This window comes from Epinephelus lanceolatus, chromosome 18, assembly GCF_041903045.1.
Source record: "Epinephelus lanceolatus isolate andai-2023 chromosome 18, ASM4190304v1, whole genome shotgun sequence".
NCBI lineage: Eukaryota > Metazoa > Chordata > Actinopteri > Perciformes > Serranidae > Epinephelus > Epinephelus lanceolatus.
Window position 1 is genome coordinate 43518053 of NC_135751.1, and position 22440 is coordinate 43540492.

At 44.2% G+C, this 22440-nt stretch overlaps 1 protein-coding gene across 2 annotated transcripts in view; it reads right to left on the reverse strand.

Moving 5' to 3' along the window:
- Positions 1-22440, reverse strand: part of crhr1 (corticotropin releasing hormone receptor 1) — a 72698-nt gene that overhangs the window by 30481 nt on the left and 19777 nt on the right. For both annotated transcript variants that reach the window (XM_033643818.2, XM_033643817.2), the window contains exons 4-8: positions 18843-18962; positions 12785-12867; positions 2739-2845; positions 411-531; positions 160-313 (exon numbers count right to left, since the gene is read on the reverse strand). In XM_033643818.2, the coding sequence (XP_033499709.1) occupies positions 160-313; positions 411-531; positions 2739-2845; positions 12785-12867; positions 18843-18962 (585 nt within the window). The remainder of the gene's footprint in view (positions 1-159; positions 314-410; positions 532-2738; positions 2846-12784; positions 12868-18842; positions 18963-22440) is intronic.

Sequence of the window (22440 nt, forward strand, 5' to 3'; positions counted from 1 at the left end):
GACAGGTAAAGTACCAGGAGGACAGACAGGTGGACAGATAGACAGGCAGGTGGACAGGTAGACAGACAGGTGGACAGGTAAAGTACCAGGAGAACAGGAGGACAGACAGGTATACAGGTAGACAGACAGGTGGACAGACAGACAGACAGGTGAACTGACCCCAGCCGATGCAGATGAACATCCACTTCCTGAGCTTGTCGGTGGAGTAGGTGAGGACGACGGCGGTGTGCAGGTAACACCCTTCACCAAACATCCAGAAGAAGTTCGTCACATGGAAATAATTATAACCTGCTGTCACCAACCTGCACCACACCTGAGGGGGGGGGGGGGAGGATCAGACCGGGCTCCTACACACGGTGACGTCACCGTAACATCACTGTGAGGAGCTGGTCTCCATGGTGACAGTGTACCTGGTTGCTCTCGGTGACAGCAGGGTTCATGGTCAGCTGGACGATGAACCAAGTGGCGTTCCTCAGGATGAACGCAGAGATCAGGTTCCAGTGGATGATGTTCCTCAGGCAGCGGATACTCCTGTAACACACACACACATACAGGAAGTACACACACTGTAATACACACACTGTGAACACGTCAGTCTGACTTCCTGTCCCAACTCTCCTCTCTTCTGAGAAATGTCTCTGGACAGAATCAACGTCTTCTGGACAGAAATGTCACGTTTCTCAGTCCTGTCTCACACCTGGAGACCTTGTGATGTCACAGATGCCATCATATGTGATTGGTGGTGTCACTATGGTCACCATGGAGACAGTAAGGGAGGACCTGCAACCAGGAGGACAGAGGACAGAGGACAGAGGACAGTGGACATTGGACAGGGGACAGAGGACAGGAGGACAGAGGACAGGGGACAGGGGACAGGGGACAGAGAACAAGGGACAGGAGGACAGAGGACAGTGGACAGGGGACAGAGGACAGGGGGACAGTGGACAGGAGGACAGAGGACAGAGGACAGGGGACAGGGGACAGGAGGACAGAGGGCAGTGGACAGGGGACAGGGGGACAGTGGACAGTGGACATTGGACAGGGGACAGTGGACAGGGGACAGAGGACAGGAGGACAGGGGACAGAGGACAAGGGACAGAGGACAGGGGGACAGTGGACATTGGACAGGGGACAGAGGACAGGAGGACAGAGGACAGGGGACAGAGGATAAGGGACAGGAGGACAGAGGACAGTGGACAGGGGACAGAGGACAGGGGACAGAGGACAGGGGGACAGTGGACAGGGGACAGAGGACAGGGGACAGGGGACAGAGGACAAGGGACAGGGGACAGAGGACAAGGGACAGGAGGACAGAGGACAGTGGACAGGGGACAGAGGACAGGGGGACAGTGGACATTGGACAGGGGACAGAGGACAAGGGACAGGAGGACAGAGAGACAGAAAGACAGACACACACACACACACACACACACAGACAGACAGACAGACACACAGACACACATTTGAATTCTTTATTTGATTCCACCAATTACATTAAATATGGCAGGGAATCAAATACAAAAGGGGTCAAGAAGACAGTACTGGTCACTCATGGAAATACATAGCATCTTCTCCTCCATACAGCCAAGCTGCCTATAACAGCAGAAACAGAGCAAAATTTAGCAATCTTTTTTACTCTGCACTTAGATATGCCAGCAATGTTCAGGCCACTAGTGGTATATTTATACACATGGCCCAGGCTTCCAAATATGAGTACAGAGAATCTGCATTTGTAACCAAGACTTGTTATGATTTGGAGTAATGGTTGATATTTTGAATATTTGTCATGGAAAGCCTGGTCCATGTACAGGTCAAACACACAGCCTACTTCCAAAATCAGGACCTCCATGTGGCGGCTATCAACAAAAACAATGTCAGGTGTACTGGGGATGTTGGCAAAGATGTCATAATCCAGGTCAAACCAACCTGGCAACACTCTCAAGTTTTTATAACTTGCAGCGCTTGATGGTAAAGCTTTTTGCACAGCCTCAGATATTAGATCAACAATGCGATCATGACGAGCAATATACAGAGCTTTGTAAGCATGACACCCATTTAGAACATGTGCAGTTGATTCAAGTTGTTCAGAATCATGATTTAAACAAAATGGTTCATGCATACTTGGGTACCAGGTTGACAGATTATACTTAGTTGGCAATACCTGCAATCTTGCTTTGATGGTAAATTTTGAGACATCCTCACCAATAGCAGCATTTCTGTACATTGAATGTGAGGTAGAATGATCAACAAAATCGAGACAGGCTAACTTTCCTTGCAGTCTTAGTCCACGCCAATGTTCTTTGGCCTCAGTCTGCTTAATACTGAGCAGGGCCTTTTGTGCAGTGTCACTAAGCAGTTCGATGTTCACCCCCTGCTGGTTAATAGTGGCCACTACAGCCACAGAGGAGTCAGTTATGAGCTCATCAGTGATGGGCATATCCACCTGTCCATTGTTTTGAGACCACTCTAGCTCAACTCCTGTCCGGTTGCAGAGGTCATTGAGGTCAGGCCAATCAGACCAGACCCCAAAGCCTTTGGCCTGTGAGTCCAATTTCCCAGAATCTTTCCTCCTGAAGCCCAGGAAGTTGTTCTGGGTTGCAGTGGCCAGGGGGACTTTCCTCCTGCGAAGATCCAACAAAAAAGAAGCCCTGGCCATTTCACACAAACACACAGACACACACACACACAGACACACAGACGGACAGACACACAGACACACAGACAAACAGACAGGTTACCTGAGTCTCATGAATAGAGTGAAGGCCAGCAGCAGAGCTCCCAGAGAGATACAGTGACCCAGATAATTAATGATCACAGCGACCTGATAATGGACCTTCGTCTTCCTCTGAAAATACACACACACACACACACAGAGGAAAGTTTCAGTGGTAGAATCACAGTTAGTCCTGAAACATAACAACATGTGACAGCGTCCCATCAGAGGACTCGTTCTGCACACGTCACGTCACAGAACAGGAAGTGATGATGACAGACACAGAACAGGAAGTGATGACAACAGAAATATATTGGTTACTCTGAGGCCTAGTCCACACGAGCGCGGGTATTTTTAAAACCAAACTTTTTTGGCCTCCAGTTTTTAAAAAATCTGCGTCCATACGAGTGGTGTAATAAAAATATCTCCGTCCACATGACACCGCAAATTCCACTATCAAGCAATGTAATACACATGCCAAAGCAGTAGGTGGCGATGTAACTCCTGACTGTAAGGCCATTGTAGCCAATCAGAAGGCAGGAAAATGTCATTACCAGAAAAACAACAACAAGTGTACTATTATGCAGCAGGAGCAGTCTCCGTAATAGCACACTCTTGTGCCTCAGTTGCTGGATGTGGTTGAGTAGCGTTAGTTGTATGATACAGCCACAAAGTGCTGATATGCTGCTAAATAGCAGCAGTATTTTGTTTAGGTCCATCCTCAAATCGTCTCTTGCACACACTGGATCGCGTAATAACACAGCTGTTTTCTGTTTACGTCGCACACTGTGATGTCATACAATGGAGACGAGACAAAATAACTGCGGTTATCCTGTCCACACATGACTGCTGACACCGGACTTTTCCAAAAAGTTCACCCTGGACTCCGGTTACAAATAACTCCGGTTACAGGGGCCCAAAACTGCGGTTACGTGTGGATGAAAGGCCGAACCCTGAGAAAAGAGTCACAGTTATATAAATACCCGTGTTGGTGTGGACAGCCCCTGATTCTGTCAGGAGAGATGACAGGAACATCATGACTGCAAGAAGTCATGATTTTCCTGACTGAAACATGTCTTCCAAGCTCCGCTCTTGAACACTGACTATGACCTGAAGCTCCAGGAAATACACCCCACCACAGCTGAGTGCTCCTCTGCAGGTCGGCTGCAACTCTGCACTGGTTAAACATAAAGACTTACCTTTTTACCTTTTAATCATGTTGTCTGTTTTTAACTCTTAGCACAGCATATCTGCACTGCCCTCTGTAGCACTTTGAGATTTGTTTTTAATGAAAAGAACATTACAAATAAAATGTATCATTATTAAACTACCTTAAGTGGATTCTACAGGTGGACAGCTGCAGACACAGAGCCCAAAATGTTATCTGTCAGTACTCAAGGAGGCAAAACCTGGTAATAATTGATGAAAATGTCTATAGATGATACTGTGGTGAGTGGCAACTGTGTCACAGTAACTAGCTCATGAAGTGAACCTCCCCTAAATTAAATTGCATTTCAGACGCTGGTGCATATCCTGGTTTAGGGCTCATGGTCAGGACTTTTTTCAGTGTTTAATAATATTGTGTTTGGTGTCATTTTAAAGGGGACCTTCTTGGCTCTCACTCAAGCCCAATTGTGAATCTTTCTGACTAATATTGAGGTAACTGAAACCCTTTAAACAGTCAATGATACACATTTTTCACAATTATATTATAGTAGCTATTATATTCTTTAAGCCCTGTGGCATCTAGAAACATCAGGGACACAAAACTCAGAAACTGGAATACTCACAGGATTCCCAAGTACCTGGGGTCATAGAGGGTTTCGTGTCTTTCAACTTCAGACCCCTCACCAGGCGACCCGACTGGGAGTAATCAATGACCGGCCTGTGTCCAAGAAGCATCAGCCCACTGCTTATCCCTAATGATCCACAGCCACCTTGAGGCCTTCTCTGCAGCTTCTGAGACTCTGCTGATGGCTTTCCTTTTGCACGCTCCAGCGATGCTCAGGAGGCTGTAGGCATAGGCGTAGGATTGGGTAGGGACGGTAGAGACATGTCCCTACCAATATTCAGCCCCTTCTGTATTGTCCCTACCAATATAAACACTGGCTGTCGGCGTCCGCTCAAAATGGTACACAAAGGGTTAACAATCATTGGTGTCTACCATACGTCCCGCCTCTAACCTCGTATTGCTCATCGATTGGCTCTACTATTATTTTAGTAACATGTGATTGGTTCTCCCCAGCGCCGTTCTCTCCACTGACTTTGTAGGTGCACGTCACCGTACAGTTCACGGCAGTTTGTGAGGGAACGACACATACAGTACAGGCCAAAAGTTTGGACACACCTTCTCATTCAATGCGTTTTCTTTATTTTCATGACTATTTACATTGTAGATTCTCACTGAAGGCATCAAAACTATGAATGAACACATGTGGAGTTATGTACTTAACAAAAAAAGGTGAAATAACTGAAAACATGTTTTATATTCTAGTTTCTTCAAAATAGCCACCCTTTGCTCTGATTACTGCTTTGCACACTCTTGGCATTCTCTCCATGAGCTTCAAGAGGTAGTCACCTGAAATGGTTTCCACTTCACAGGTGTGCCTTATCAGGGTTAATTAGTGGAATTTCTTGCTTTATCAATGGGGTTGGGACCATCAGTTGTGTTGTGCAGAAGTCAGGTTAATACACAGCCGACAGCCCTATTGGACAACTGTTAAAATTCATATTATGGCAAGAACCAATCAGCTAACTAAAGAAAAACCAGTGGCCATCATTACTTTAAGAAATGAAGGTCAGTCAGTCCGGAAAATTGCAAAAACTTTAAATGTGTCCCCAAGTGGAGTCGCAAAAATCATCAAGCGCTACAACGAAACTGGCACACATGAGGACCGACCCAGGAAAGGAAGACCAAGAGTCACCTCTGCTTCTGAGGATAAGTTCATCCGAGTCACCAGCCTCAGAAATGGCAAGTTAACAGCAGCTCAGATCAGAGACCAGATGAATGCCACACAGAGTTCTAGCAGCAGACCCATCTCTAGAACAACTGTTAAGAGGAGACTGCACCAATCAGGCCTTCATGGTCAAATAGCTGCTAGGAAACCACTGCTAAGGAGAGGCAACAAGCAGAAGAGATTTGTTTGGGCCAAGAAACACAAGGAATGGACATTAGACCAGTGGAAATCTGTGCTTTGGTCTGATGAGTCCAAATTTGAGATCTTTGGTTCCAACCGCCGTGTCTTTGTGAGACGCAGAAAAGGTGAACGGATGGATTCCACATGCCTGGTTCCCACTGTGAAGCATGGAGGAGGAGGTGTGATGGTGTGGGGGTGTTTTGCTGGTGACACTGTTGAGGATTTATTCAAAATTGAAGGCACACTGAACCAGCATGGCTACCACAGCATCCTGCAGCGACATGCCATCCCATCCGGTTTGCGTTTAGTTGGACCATCATTTATTTTTCAACAGGACAATGACCCCAAACACACCTCCAGGCTGTGTAAGGGCTATTTGACCAAGAAGGAGAGTGATGGAGTGCTGCGGCAGATGACCTGGCCTCCACAGTCACCGGACCTGAACCCAATCCAGATGGTTTGGGGTGAGCTGGACCGCAGAGTGAAGGCAAAGGGGCCAACAAGTGCTAAACACCTCTGGGAACTCCTTCAAGACTGTTGGAAAACCATTTCAGGTGACTACCTCTTGAAGCTCATGGAGAGAATGCCAAGAGTGTGCAAAGCAGTAATCAGAGCAAAGGGTGGCTATTTTGAAGAAACTAGAATATAAAACATGTTTTCAGTTATTTCACCTTTTTTTGTTAAGTACATAACTCCACATGTGTTCATTCATAGTTTTGATGCCTTCAGTGAGAATCTACAATGTAAATAGTCATGAAAATAAAGAAAACGCATTGAATGAGAAGGTGTGTCCAAACTTTTGGCCTGTACTGTATGTTCATATATATATATATATATATATATATATATATATATATATATATATATATATATATATGTTTTTTTTTGTTTGTTTTTTACTTACTCTTCTCTTTTCTCCTTGAATGAGTGTTGTATAATTGAATGGATTTATTTCTTTGCTGTTTGTCTCTGCCATCTGAATTATAAAGCACTTTGTGCTGCATTTTGTGCAAGAAAGGTCCTATACAAATGAAGTTCATCCATTCATTCATTCAACTTTAATCTGAGGTTCACATCTGGGACAGTAACATCTGACCACCATCGGCTCAAGAAAGGTATCATCACTGGATGTACAATTTCAGTGACCCTATTTGCTCTGGCCATGAATGCGCTGGTGAAGTCAGCTGAAACAGAATGTAATGGCCCCAAAACCAGGTCCGGAGTTCAGCAACCCCCCATCAGAGCCTTTATGGATGATCTGACAATAACAACTGTGTCAGTCTCGGGAAGCAGATGGATTCTCCGAGGCTAGGACAAGCTAATCACGTGGGCTTGGATGTGCTTCAAGGCAGAAAAATCAAGGTCCTCGGTTCTGAGAAGAGGGAAGGTGACAGACCAGTTTCACTTTTCCAATGGAGGAACTCAAATTCTCCAGAGAAACCTGTGAAGAGCTTCGGGAAAGTCTTTGACTGCACCCTAAAGGACACGGCTTCCTTTAGAGCAGCAAACCAAGGACCGGAGGGATGGCTGGCAGCTACTGACAAATTGGGCCTACCAGGAAAATGCAAAGCCTGGATTTACCAGCATTTTTTAATATATATATTTTTCTTTTTTATTTAATTTTTATATAGTTTACTTCTATATACTGAGGGGAAATTCAATTGCTGTCAATTACACACAAATCCGAAAGACACACACGCACAAACAGGACCTATACATGCACAAAGTGGAGAGATGTCAGAGTGAGGGGGCTGCCTTGGTCAGGCGCCCCGGGCGGTCCGCGCTCCGTATTTGGTCTGGACAGGGACTCGAACAGGCGACCCTCCAGTTCCCAACCCAAGTCCCTATGGACTGAGCTACTGCCGCCCCGGCATGAAATCCTTCCTACGATATTGTGGCCACTGCTGGTATATGAATTTTCACTCTCCACTGTCAAAGGGTCTGAGAGCAGGGTTAGCAGCCACCTCCAAAGGTGGTTGGGATTGCCCAAAAGCCTGAGTAGCATCGCCCTCTATAGCAACACGAACATGCTGGTACTCCCCATCAGCAGCCTCTGTGAAGAGTTCAAGGTCAGCCGAACGAGGGAGGTGCTTCAGTACAAGGAATCCAGTGGTCCGAAGGTTTCCCAAGCTGACATTGAGGTGAGGAAGGGGAGGAAGTGGAGGGCACAGGAGGCTGTGGAGCAGGTGGAGTCAAGGCTTTGTCACAGAGCTCTGGTGGGATCTGTGGCAACCGGCTGTGCAGGATTGGGTAGTATTTCAACAACCAGCTACAGCAATCTAAAAGGCAAGGAGAGGTGGGACCTGGTCCAAAAGAAGGTGCGAGCAGGGGTCAAGGAGATGCGTGCAAGCCAGATGGTGGGACTGAGGCAACAGGGAAATGGACTAGATGAGAACAAGCATTAGACAGAAAGATCTCATGGGCCGAGTTGTGGAAGGCTGAACCTTAATCCATCAAGTCCCTCATCCAGTCAGTATACGACATCCTGCCCAGCCCATCTCACCTCTTCTGTTGGGGCAAGACAGAAACACCAGCATGCACCTTGTGCCAAGGAAGAGGAACTCTGGAGCACATTCTCAGCAGCTGTCACAAAGCACTTGGTGAAGGCTGCTACCGCTGGCGCCATGATTAGGTGCTGAGGGTGGTTGCTGAGTCCATCTGTGCCCTGGGAGGAGAGGACGGAGGATGCTAGCAGAGGGAAGAAGGAGAAGTATACAGAGCTGGTGGAGGATTGGCGCAGAAGGGGGTTGTGTGCACAGTGCATGTCCATTGAAGTGGGGAGCAGAGGCTTTGCAGCAAGATCATTATGCAAGGCCTACAGCCTCCTGAGCATCACTGGAGCACGCAAAAGGGAAGAGAAGGTCTCGAGTTTCTAAATGCCACAGGGCATTTGAAACCCTCTATGACCCCAGGTACTTGGGAATCCTGTGAGTATTCCAGTTTCTGAGTTTTGTGTCCCTGATGTTTCTTAATGCCACTGGGTTTAAAGAAAACATATAATATAGGCGGATATTGTGAAAAAATTTGTATCATTGACTGTTTAAAGGGTTTCAGTTACCTCAATATTAGTCAGAAAGATTCACAATTGGGCTTGAATGAGAGCCAATAAGGTCCCCTTTAAAATGACACCAAACACAATATTATAAAACACTGAAAAAAGCCCTGACCATGAGACTAAACCAGGATATGCACCAGCGTCTGAAATGCAATTTACTTTAGGGGAGGTTCACTTCATGAGCTGGTTACTGTGACACAGTTGCCACTCACCACAATATCATCTACAGACATTTTCATCAATTATTACCAGGTTTTACCTCCTTTACCCCTTTTCCACCAAAGCAGTTCCAGTGCTGGTGCTGAGCTGGTGCTGGTTCTCACTTGGTTCAACTTGCGAACCAGCTGAGAACCAGTTTGCTTTTCCACGGCTCGAGGTGGTTAGGGTGCCACGTCATTGCGTTACTGTATACGTCAGTTACGTCGAACAACAACAACAATGGCGGACCACGTACTTGTGCAGCTGTTACTCCTGGCTCTATGAGGCTTCATCGGCATCCAAACACAGCAGATACATTGTATTTATGCTGCTCGACTAGATTTGTATGGACGGCAATTACGTTCCAGAAGACAGGTAATAACCTAACACGGTTTGTCTCTTAGTAACACTGAATGTAAGATTGTTATGTTAGCCTTTGTTGTAAGCTAACGTTAGCTGGCAGAGCACAGCTAATTCACAATGCAAATGTGTAAAGTTATGTGTTGTGTACTTATTTAGACAACTGAGGGCTTATTGTAGTTTCAGCTGGACAAAAGAGGATGCTTAGCTCTGTGAAATGAACTTTACTATTTGAAATGTATGTAAACAAACTGTATGAAAATACAAGTCAGTGATTTATGTTTAACCTCATTTTCTTAACCCATATGCCTCACTAAGAACATTCTTGGTTTGTCACTTAATTTTCTTGATAATTTTGGCTGTGTTCATATATATATATATGGCATCAATAGAACGTAATAAACTCAATAGAATGATATATTACACTTCAAATGTGCTGTACATTTCCTCATACATTAAATGTACAGCACATTCACATGCTATGAATGCAGATCTGCAAGACCCTGTATGTATCTGCACATACACACATTAATGTACAGACACTCATGTGCATACACATTTATTTTTCAATACAAGCAAAACTTTATTAAATGAGGCATAAGGGTTAAATAGCATGATGGATATTAATTGTAGTATTGATCACTCTCCACTCAACATGCTTATTTACCTATACATTTTTGTCCTACCCCATGCAGAGCTGGCTCATGAAGCACTTTGCGGACACTGGCAGATTGACCCCTGAACAACACACCTATAACTACAGATTAAGCAGTGCACGGTTGGTTGTGGAAATGGCTTTTGGGGGATTGAAAGGACGGTGGAGGTGCCTCCTAAAAACCTGCCATTCAAATGTTTGTTATATTTAGTTCTGGTTGTGTATGCTGCACATGTTATGGCTGCTACTCTCCATTGTTTTTGCTGTTTTGTTGCTGATTACCTGACTCCTTTTACCTGTGTTTGCTGGACTACTTCATGTCACCAATACTGTTTCATCCTTCTGTTCAATAAATTCATAGAAATGATTATGGCTGTCATGGTCTCATTTCTTTATAAACACAGTGACTGAAGACATTTATGACATCATAAATGGGTAACCTGTTGAGGTCTTGACTTGTTTTTACTAGCTTTACTTGAACTTATTACACAGTTAAATTGTACATCATTAAGTGAAAACATACAGAAGCAGACATGTCTCTTTAGAAAGGAATTTATTTAAATACAAAAAACATGGTATTGATAAAAGTGACAACTGTGCATTGAATGTGCAAAACTAAAGCTTCCCATGAAGAAACACACTGGTGTCAGTCTCCAGCTTCTGCAGCAGGGCATCATTCAGGTCCTTGCTGTGCTGCAAGAACCTCTTGTCTGCCCTCTCCAGGTATTCAAGCAGCTCTGTGTTGCTTCCTCTTCCCTCTGTACAAGAATAGAAGAATCAGTTTAAAAGTCTGTCATTAAGTCATAAGCAGATGAACACAGGTTCAGCAGTACAATGTAACAAACATGTCAGCTCAACAATCAGCACTAGTCTTACGACACAGTGCACAGACCTCACACTATATTGAAATCAGGATGTGGGTATAAAAGTAACAGTGACAAATGTGCATAGTATTGCTGATTGGAGCATGACTGCTGCCCTTGTTCAATGACAGCAGTCATGGGTGGTAGGAGATCGAGTATGAATGATTGTTCATTTATCACAGCTCATATTTATATTATCAAGTCACACTTTTAGGTATATCTCCATGTCTGCATAGTGTCTGGTGAGACAAACTACTGGATAAACAGCACAACAACTCTTACCTGGTCTGGTCTGGTGGCTTTGACCTGAGCTGCTGGACGGTGTTGGCCAGCAGCAGTGGAGTAGCGATGTTAGCTCCAAGTTAGCATCGTCTTATTCGATGGCAGATAACTCTGTAGACCACATGAAAAACAGCGCTTTAAACAGTGACTCGTCCACTACACATTATACAATGTTTAGCCAACTGAAAGCGGAGCTGGTAGGTGAGCCCATGGCTAAGTAACTTGCTAACGTTAGCTAATGTTAGCAAGGCCAACCTGTTAATCAGTTAACACTAAGCCAAGCAGACATCACAAACAATAGTTGTGTCCCAATTTTGGACCACATCCTCCGAGGGACGCGGGCCTAAATTGGGACACAGCTGTTATCTGAAGAAACTGGTAAAACTAAAGTGTGCAAGGTGAAAATGTTCGAAAAGAAACTTACCGGGGTCCGTTTGCGGCAGCGTTATGCTTTCGTCCACCATCGCCTCCAGCATTGCAGCGGCTGAGTGGCTCAATAACCCCGCCCCCTTCCCCGTGACGTATGTGGTTCCTTCTTCTAGTCCAGCAAAGAACTGGTGCCACTCTGGAACCAGTTTTTCTGGCCCAGAGGCAGTTCTTTTGTCGGTCGAAACAGGAAAACCGGTTCCAAATTAAGCACTGGCCCAGAACCAGCACTGGAACTGCTTTGGTGTTAAAGGGGTACTTGAGTGGTACTGATATCTGGTCTGGCCCATGGTCTACAGGTGTGATGAACCTGGTGGATGAAACGAGAGTCTGCGCCTATCAGACAGAACTCTGGGAAAACATTGCTGACAGGAAACTGACGACGGCCAGGTAAATAAATACCGTCTGCACGCCGTCTGTCCTTCAGCTGAACTTCCTGATCAGCCTGATGCTCACACACTGCTGACACACACACACACACACACACACACACACACACACACAGTCTCTGGTCCTACAAGTGTCTCTGGGGACAGATGTGTCTCTGTCTTTGAGGACAAACATGAAGGTTTTTCATCTGTGAAGACGAAGGTGAGAGACAGAGTCTGATTCGTCTGTGTCAATAAAGGTTATTGAAACTGTCATCATTATAAAGATGGTCATCATCATCATCATCATCATCATCATCATCACCATGTTCCGTCTTCAGTCTGCCGCCATGGTTACAGGGACAGATGTATTATCAGCTGGAGACAGACAGACTTCTGAAAGGTTCAGGATCAGACGATCAAACAACAACCACACAATCATTTCTCTTCATTCACCAAACACACTGTTCACTTCCTCTGTGATGTCATGTGACTTCCTCTGTGATGTCATCACATGACCTCACACCAGTTTGAGTTAATAAAGTCACACTGATGGATTCTGACCTCAGAGATTAGACATCTTAAATTACTTTGCTCCACTTGAAGATGAGTTGATGTTGATCAGTGTATTAATCAGAGTATTGATCAGTGTATTAATCAGAGTATTGATCAGAGTATTGATCAGTGTATTAATCAGAGTATTGATCAGTGTACTGATGAGTCTCACCAGGATGATGATCTCGGTGCACTGACTGTAGTTTCCTCGAGGAGCCCAGCTGCCGTTAGACTGACACTCTCTGTACACTCGGTCTGAAAACACACACAGAGACACAAATTAGACTGAAAACGTTCCACATCTGTACAGAAGAGAACCATGAGGAGCACTGAGAGCACTGGGAGCACTGGGGGCAGGTCTGTGTCTCATGTGTCAGGTTGGACTCTGGATGTCGAGGTCATCGATCACAGCTGATCCATACAAGGCTACAGAGTGGAGGTGGAGCTTGGCTGTGACGGATTTTGTACAATAAGCAGCAGTTTTTGAAAATGACAAGACTGTTCCAGTTTAGAAGCCTATGTTTATCGAGTATTGTGCAATGGTGAAAGGATCGTGATTTTTTATCCAGAACTTTGAGAGCTTGTTTTTATAAGGATATGACTGGATTTAGAGTAGTGGAGTTCACAGTGGCCCAGGTTGATAAAAACAGTAAATAATATGAGATATTATGAGAGAGAACATGTACATTTTTGCAGCTTCTGTAGACATATGATTTCTGAGATGCCTGAAATTTGCAAGTGTAAATTTGAGAATTTTGCTGATTTTTTTAACATGAAGTTTAAAGGTGAGGTTACTGTCCAACATAATACCAAGATATTTGTATTCGTTTACAATTTGAATTCTCTGTCCTGAAATAAAAACGTCAGGGTCTGTGTATGATTTGTTTGTTTTGGCAAAAAACATAGCAATAGTTTTAGAGGAGTTGAGTTGTAAATGACAGTTTTTCAACCAGTTTGAAACGTTGACCATGACCTCTGTAAGCTGAGCTGCAGCCTCAGAGTGGTCTTTAACTTTTACAAAAACCAGTGTCATCTGCGTACATAACAACCTCACAGCCTTGGCACACAGACGGTAGATCATTTATATACAAACTAAAAAGGACTGGACCCAAGATTGAACCTTGGGGGACGCCTGTAGCAAGATCTTTGAAAGTGGATTTTGTATTTTGTATTCTAACACACTGAGATCGGGAAGTGAGACATGATTTGAACCAGTTGGAAGCAAACGGAGAGAAATTAAATTGACCAAATTTAGACTGAAGAATATTATGATTAACGGTGTCAAAGGCTTTTCGAAGATCTAAAAATATAGCACCAACAACACCCCCTCTGTCCATTAGAGACTTAACCCCTTCAATAAAATAGACGGTTGCTGTTTCTGTTGAGTGGTGGGCCCTAAAGCCATGTTGCATGGGATGAAGGAGCTGACTAGAGTTAAGATGAGAAATTAGTTGTTCTGCCGCCAATTTTTCAATAACCTTGGACATGACAGGAAGTATGCTAATTGGTCTATAATTTGATACAGAGTGAGGGTCAGCATTCTTAAAAATGGGAACAACAGCTGCGGGTTTCCACCTTCACTACTTGACTTTCAGACACTCTTTCTAAATTGAAGATGGGCGCAGCAGGATTTGGTGCATGACACTGTACTGCTGGTGTAAGGGAAAACTGTTGGCAATAGTAGCTACAGATTCTACAAAATAACCATTTAGGGCTTCAGCTACATTCGTCGGCTCATTTGTCAAAGTATAATTAATCCTCAGTTCAATCCAGTGTTGGGTAAGGGTTACTTTAAAAGTAATCAAAGTACGTTGCTGCGTTATTTTCTAAAAAAAAGTAACCAGTTACTTTACTGCATTACTCCCTGAGTAAAGTAACTCAATTACTTTAAAAGTACTTCCAACGTTACTCCCTGAGAAAAGTAACTCAACTACTTTTAAAGTACTTTAGAGTATTCTACATTTCCTATTGGGCAATGGACCACAGGGCGCTAAGCCTACATTTTTTTGTCTCCAAAATTAAAGTTATGGACCACTTGCCCTTCACTGAGATCCAGTTCTCCCATCACAGCCGTCACTTTGACCAGTAGAAACACAGAACGATCTGCTGCCGTAGACAACTGTATGAAAACAACACCCCAGCGTTTTTAATATTTCCTCTAGGGATGTTACCACACAGAGTAAAAGGGGGAAATGATGGTGTGAAACAGCAGAGGCACTTTGTCAACCCGCTGAGTTAACGTTACTGTCATTAGCACCAAGCTAGCAAACAATGGTACATCCTCACGGTCGGACATAAAGTAATAACATTAACAAATAGCGGCAGGGCTTTTACTCACCACAACTGCAGAGGCTCCCAGCTTCATTTAAAACAAACTACATTATAGACGGTCCGTTATTTATTAATCCCTGTGTGTGTTTATGTATTTACTTTTTATCCGCTCCGTTGTCTTTGTAAAGTTAACATATCACACCGTCATTTCAAACTCAACACTTGTTTCAAATTAAAAGCCCCTTATAACCTCGGCTGAGAGAATCCCTCCATTTTCTAAATAGGCTTTTATTCTGAAACATTTGTCAGAACTTCCTGTGGAAGATACAGTAGCTTCACAGTTTACATATGGCGCTTCAAATGTAGCTCCTGCCATCTGCTGACGCTTTTAGGTGACTACAACAACATGTCGGCTGGCACATGAACACATACAGTGACTCAAATAATAGTGAAAGTAGTAAAAACAGGACAAGAATAACCCGATGACATCACACACGCCGTGAAAGACGACCAGGGATAATTGGTGAGTACCAGCGTGTAGTGTGTACCAGGCATAATGCAAGTCCTGAGTCTGAAATATGTCTGTCAGCGAGTCCTACGCCACCTATTTAGACTCCACCATAGTGAACGGCAGTATTTCTCCGACCACGTAGCGAGCCACAAGCTCCGTGGCTTCTTTCAGACTGATAGGTTTAACGTTATCTCCCTTATTAGAACCAAACGACAGCCGTTGCTGTTTCGGAGCTGAAGGACCAGCATTCTAAAAGTAACGGAAGTAACTGATGTCTTGTTTGAAAATGTACTTAAGTATTTGATTACTCAAACAGCAAACTAACGTGTTAGGTTATTTGTTACTGCAAAAAGTAATCAAAGTACTCTAACGCGTTACTTTGTAACACGTTATACCCAACTCTGGTTCAATCTGTTTTCTAGCATTATTTTGTCTAGTTAATTTCTTTATTTGCTGCCATATAATTTTGGAGTTTCCCTTATTATTTACTATTATTTAAATAAAGTAGTTTGCCTTGGCTTTCCTAAGTTCTCTTGTTACTTTGTTTCTTAATGATGAAAATTTGTGCCAGTTGTCAGTTGTCAGTTTGGACTTCAATGATGTTTTTAGGGTCTGATCACGATCTTTCATCATTTGAAATATAGTTTCATTTATCCATGGAAGGGAGGCCCTTTTATTTTTATTTCTAAACTTCTTTGAAAAATCTTTAATAATTGTGTGTAATTTGTCCTTTGCGGTTGACTAGTATAGTCCAAATTATCTGATTTCATCAGGTCGTCCCACTTAATACTCTGGACAGCATTTTTTAAGTCTTCCTTTTTATTCTTTGGTATCTTCATGGAGTCTGTACTCTGAACAGGGATACAACATTTCTTTCCATTCACTTTTCCAGCCATTAGGATCAAATTATGATCAGACAGCCCAGTTATCATGTTATACGATTTGATTATTCTGTCTGACATGTTGCTAAAAATTAGATCAATGTGGGTGCAAGAGGAATTGTTAATTCTGATTGGTCCATTAACTATTTGTGTTAGATTAAAGCTGTCAGTTACTTGTTTAAGTTGCTTTCTTGAGGACTTATCTTCCCAGTTCACATTCACATCTCCAATCACTATCACCTCTCTATTAAAATCACACTGTTGCAATAGATCTCTAAACTTTTCATAGAGGCTAACATTTGATGAGGGGGGACGATAGATCACAATTAGAGTAAAAGACATCTCTGGCGAGAGTACAATGTTTAGACCCAGATATTCCAGTTCACAGTTTGTGACCTCTTCCCGAGCACTCAGCCTCTACACCGGTAAGCGGACTCTGGCAGCCCGCCCACTCCTTTCTCTTCTCCCGGTACCGGCCACCATCAGTATTGCCGCGTCCCCCACAATCGTGAAACCAGCAGAAATATCCACGTTAGTTGAAATGGCAGCAAACTCAATGTAAGTACCCCAATCCACCGTGCCTACCTGAGGAGTCACAGCGCTGCTCCTGTAGATGTTTTCGGATACATATCCGCGTTGCAAGATGCCAAACTCGCCACTCGCTTCACACGTAGGAGACGGGCCGGGACATTGGTGAATATCAGAAGGCAGATGGCAATTATAAATGCCTCAAAACTTTGACATTTGGATGCGGTCTTGACATTTCCCTTTCCGTGACGTTTCGAGTAGATATGCCAGCTTGGATACAGGAAAGTGGACAGCAGCGTGAAACTGCCATATCCAAAATGTTTGAGGGGGATTTTACTCCATTCACTAGAAAAGCACTTGGGCCCTGTATCTAAAAACTTTAAAAGAAGGCGGTAAGCTAAAAGTGTCAGGAGTACACCTGAGCCTCCTGCTGCAGCCATCTTTCTCAAAAACCTTCTCCCACAAGCAGAGACAGTTGGCTGAGGCAGCCACCACCATCATACAAGGGAAGACAGTGGAGACTGTGGAGGAGTATAAGTACCTGGGCACAATATTTGACAGCACTTTGAGGTTTTCCTCCAACATTGAGGAGATCCTCAAGAAATGCCAGCAAAGACAGCACCTACTCAGGAAACTGAAATCATTTGGGGTCAGCAGAGACATTCTCACCACTTTTTATTACTCCTTCATTGAGAGTGTGATAACTTTCTCCTTCATCTCATGGTTTCACTCCATCACCCTGCAGAACAGGAACTGCTTACTGAACACAGTTAAAGTCTGCTCCAAAATCATCAGACATCCTGTCCGAGGTCTCACCACCCTGTGTGAACAGCAGACTGTGAAATCAGCGCGCAGGATCCTTCAGGACCCCTCTGATGTCCTGATCCCGGTGGTTGAGTGGCTCCTCTCAGGACGCAGACTTCGCTGCCCAGGCTGCAGGACTCAAAGGAGAAAGACAAGCTTTGTTCCCAGGGCTGTCCAGCTCCTGAACTCCCAACCCCACTGATTCAGTATCCGCACCATTGCCCCCTCCACCTCCACCATGCACTTTATATTGACTTACAGTATTTTTCATGGACTTTAGCACTTCCAGCACTTTAAAGCATATCATGTAACATCCTTTTTATTGTCTATGTTGTCTTGTCAGTTGTCTGAATGTGTTGTTGTGCTACTCTGTGTGCCTTTAAATTGGCCCTCAGGGACAAATAAAGTGTTCTGAATTGAATTGAATTGAATTGAATTGAATTACTGAGTGATCTGAAGACGGCTCCTCCAGCTGATTATCAGAACAGATCAATACACTTGATCAGTTACTGACTGCCGACCAATCAGAGGCTAGACCACTGATGACATCAAAGGAGAGACAGCGAGGGTATTTATCTGTGTGAAGAGATGATGATGATGATGATGATGAAGGAGTGAGACATGAGCTCCAGCTGGTTCAACACACACACACACACACACACGCAAATGACTCACGCTATTAAGTCAGATCAACAACTAAACATCTAATTAAACAGGATATTTATTACCTCCCACACAAAATAACACACACACACACACACACAGTGGTACTGGGAGTTGTGGTGTCTCCAGTTGGCAGGAAGTAAACAGTCTCCAGCTCGTCAGCTGTCGTTTCTTCTTCTCACTGAGCTCTTGGACGTCAGTGTCACCACACAGCGCTGAGCTGTGATTGGCTAACACTTAACTGGCAGCTCCTGATTGGTGGCGGGCATCTCAGAGTGTGTGTGTGTGTGTGTGGCGTCTTCTCTGTGGTTAAAGAGATGCTCAGGTCATCATTGTCATGTGATTTGACATCCTGGTATTTACAGTCTGTTCATCACTGGACAGAAACTTCCTGTAAATACAGCTGATTTTATTTTTCCAGGGGCACCTGAACACACCATGAGTCTGTGGAGGGAAACAGGTTTGACTGGTTCCGCATCCACGGGATGAATGTTTGGCTGAGTCCAGAATCGAGATGCACCAACAGCATTTAATAAACAGACAGACAGACAGACAGACAGACAGGTACTTACTGGTGGTATTGTAGTGGATGCCGTTGAACTGTTCAGGACAGGGTCTGGAGATCAGCTCTCCGGCTGCACTGCGAGGCCAACAGGTTCCTATACCGTCCACAGACAGGTCACAATATACACCTGCAGACAGACAGACAGACAGACAGTAGATGTTTCACTACAGAAACATGTCTCCTATATATGTGACTGAATCATTTTGATCAGTCGGCCTCAGAATCTAAAATCAGCCATTTGAATGTGATGAAATAAAAACATGAGTCACGGAGGCGTCGCTGAACTGAATCTGTGACACAGAGGAAACATGGTGATGAACAACAGAAGAACGTTCAGTGTGACTCGGAGAACGACATGTGACCAGGTCGGGAACGATGACTGGTGTCCTCAGAGAATAATAACAGAGTACAGCTCAGTGTGCTGCAGGGAGTGTGTCGCTGAGCAACATGGAGAGCGTGAAGAAACAAGACGGCGGCAGCGCTGACACTGAACAGGTGCTGGAGATCAGAGCAGGAAATAAAACCTACGGTCCGTGTCGTACTCCCCTCACCCACACTCATGTGTTCACAACTCTTAGTGATCGTCCTACAGTGTCTAAAACCAAACTGAAAACAAAATGAAGCACTTCACACTGCTTTGTTTAGAAAGAGCCAGGAACCAAAGTTTAGTGTTCTTCTATAGGAACATGACACTTTGTCATCAGGTCTAATTTGGACCCAAGTTTCAGTTCCCAACCCAACTAATGCTGGACAGTCATGGGAGTTCAAGGTGTTTAGGGGTACTCCTGTCTAATCAAGTCAGTCCTGGGGGAGACATGCTGCCCCATTGGACCTGAAGTCCATCTGCCTCACAGCCTATGATCCTGAACTGATGACAAACCCTCCCTGTGGTTAGAGAGCTAACGTCTGCCATCAGTCGACCCTGCTGATTGTTCTCCTACTTTGACCAAGTCATGACCCCCCGCTCTGCCTCTGATTAAAAAACTATCTGAGAATGGACCCTCAGATCATTTTTGATCACAACAGCTGGACGGACACCGACCCTGGTTTTACTCGTACTTGTATAAACAACATGATCTGTATCAGATACTGGTTTCATCCCAGTATTCAGCTCCACCCTGATCGATCTGTCAGGTGATCATTTCGTGACCCTGTCTGAACCTGATGGTCACCTTCATAAATAATCATCATGCTGCTGTGGATCAATGAGCCGACATATGTAGATCCGTCCAGATGTGATGGAGTCAGCAAGTGTTTTCTGTAAATAACCGACCGGTTTACAGCCAACAGTTTGAGTGACAGTGCTGCAGCAGTCTCCTACTCAGTCTAGCGTCCATCAGCAGGAAGTGTCTCCAGCATCGTTTGATTTACACTGAATATTCATGTTGATGATGGGTCTCAGAGCTCAGTGTGAAAACTTCACTTATTAAGACAGTTCATTTTCCTGATGAGACAACGTTCTTTAACCCCAGAAGGGAACAAGCCATCAGCACTAATGATGATGCTGATGATGATGATGATGATGATGTCGCTCTGGTATGTTGTCTGGACTCAGAGCTCTTCTGTCCTCTGCAGGACATGACGGAGAACAAATTAAACATCAGTGTTTTTAGATTATTGGAATCTCTTGTTAATAATCAGCTAAAATCATCTATCTCAACATACTGCATTCTCAGCATGCATCAATCAGGATTTAGGGAAAGACACAGCACTATTACTGCTGCCACTTTTGTTTTAGATGACATCACTACAGCCTTAGATAGGAAAAGGCTGCGGCCTATCTATCTATCCTCGTGCCTACGACCGAATCACAGCCATGACGATATATACGAGTATAACATCACTCCCTCTCGTGTGATATTGCTTAATCATCAAATCCAGCGTTTTTCGACTCCGCTGTCACCGTTGCTATGTAACGCAGACATGGTGCGCCAGGCACTTACTCTTTATACACATTTATCTGCACGTTTCCATTAATTGTGCAGCCGGTGAAATAAGTCTGTGGTGACTGCATGGTGGACTGTGGTTTCACAGGCACAGCCGACTCTGCCTTCTGATCTGACAGTATGTTGCTTTTCTCCAAGTCATTGAGCTCCGCTGATGAAACACTGACAAACCTGGATGTGTGCTCAGATGGATCCAGCTTCTCCTCTCCCTCATCTTCCTCTGATGACCATTCATAGTTCAATTCAAAACTTATTTTAGGAAATAAATCCATATTTTTGGCTGTTTGACAGTGGATGAATTACTTAGCCTACAACGCAACTGCTGACCTAACTGACACTAACTGCCAGTTTTGATTTGATTGTTGATTGCAATCAGCTGTGAGGCAGAGTGATACATACACAGTGAAATAACCGTGATGTTGTACTCCAATATCGTCACAGTTTTACTGTCTCTCGACCAATCAGATTGCAGGACTGGAACTAACTGTTGTATAATATGGCTTTTAAATGGTTTCAGAGTTATCTTAGTGACAGGCAGCAGTGTGTTTGTATTGGTGACATTAAATCTGAATTTGTGCAAATACCAGAGGGTGTCCCGCAAGGCTCAATCCTGGGGCCTGTCCTGTTTACACTTCATATCAATGATAGCAGCTCAGCTGTCACTGGGTGTAATATTCAGTTTTATGCAGATGACGCCATGTTGTACTGTATTGCGAAAGACGCACACTCTGCCTTAAACTCCCTCCAACACTGTTTTTCTGATGTCCAAGTTGCACTCAATAATCATAAACTGGTTCTCAATGCAGACAAAACAAAATTCATGTTGTTCACCAGATAAAAAAATATTAACCTTGACAGCCTTGTCATCTCTACCAGCGAAGGTACAAGCACTGAAAGGGTGATAGAATAGAAGTACCTTGGTATTTGGATTGATGAAAATGAACCTTTACGTATCATGTCTCCAAGCTGGTGTCTTCTTTGAGAATGAAAATTGGTTTCTTTTACAGAAATAGACTTTCCTTTCTGCTGCATTGCTGAGGCAACTTTTTTTTAAATCAGTTTTAGACTATGGAGATATTTTATACATGCACGCCTCTGCTGCCACTCTGAAGCCCCTGGACTAGAGATAGTTCACCCATCATTGTGACTTGTATACTAAGGTTGGGTGGCCCTCTCTCAGTGTAAGGCAGGAAAGACTGGGTTTTATTTATCTATAAATCTCTTACTGGTCTTTCACCTTCTTACATTAGCTCTTACATTAACGTGGGCTCTTATCAAACTCGGTTCAGTGGTTGGATTACGCTGCAGGTACCAGCTGTTTTTACCAAACTTGGAAAATCCAGTTTTTGGATGATGGCAAGCAAGATGGCGGCGCACACAGTTGCATCAGCTCGGTGTTCTTTTGGTTGGTGCTTTGTATGGCTTTTTGTATACGTGTTGTTTTGTGTCCTGAGGACTTTCTGTCAGGCAAACAACAACTACAGCCGGCATGATCTCCTTAAGATAGGAGTTTGTTACGAGTGGAGTATTACAGCCAGGTTTCTTCGCTTACACAAGATACTGGCGGACATAGCACGGCGCCCCGGCTCCCCATGTATTACCATCTCCGCAGGGAGGAGGTGAAGGCGGCACAGAGAGAGGAGGCAAAAGCGGGGTTGC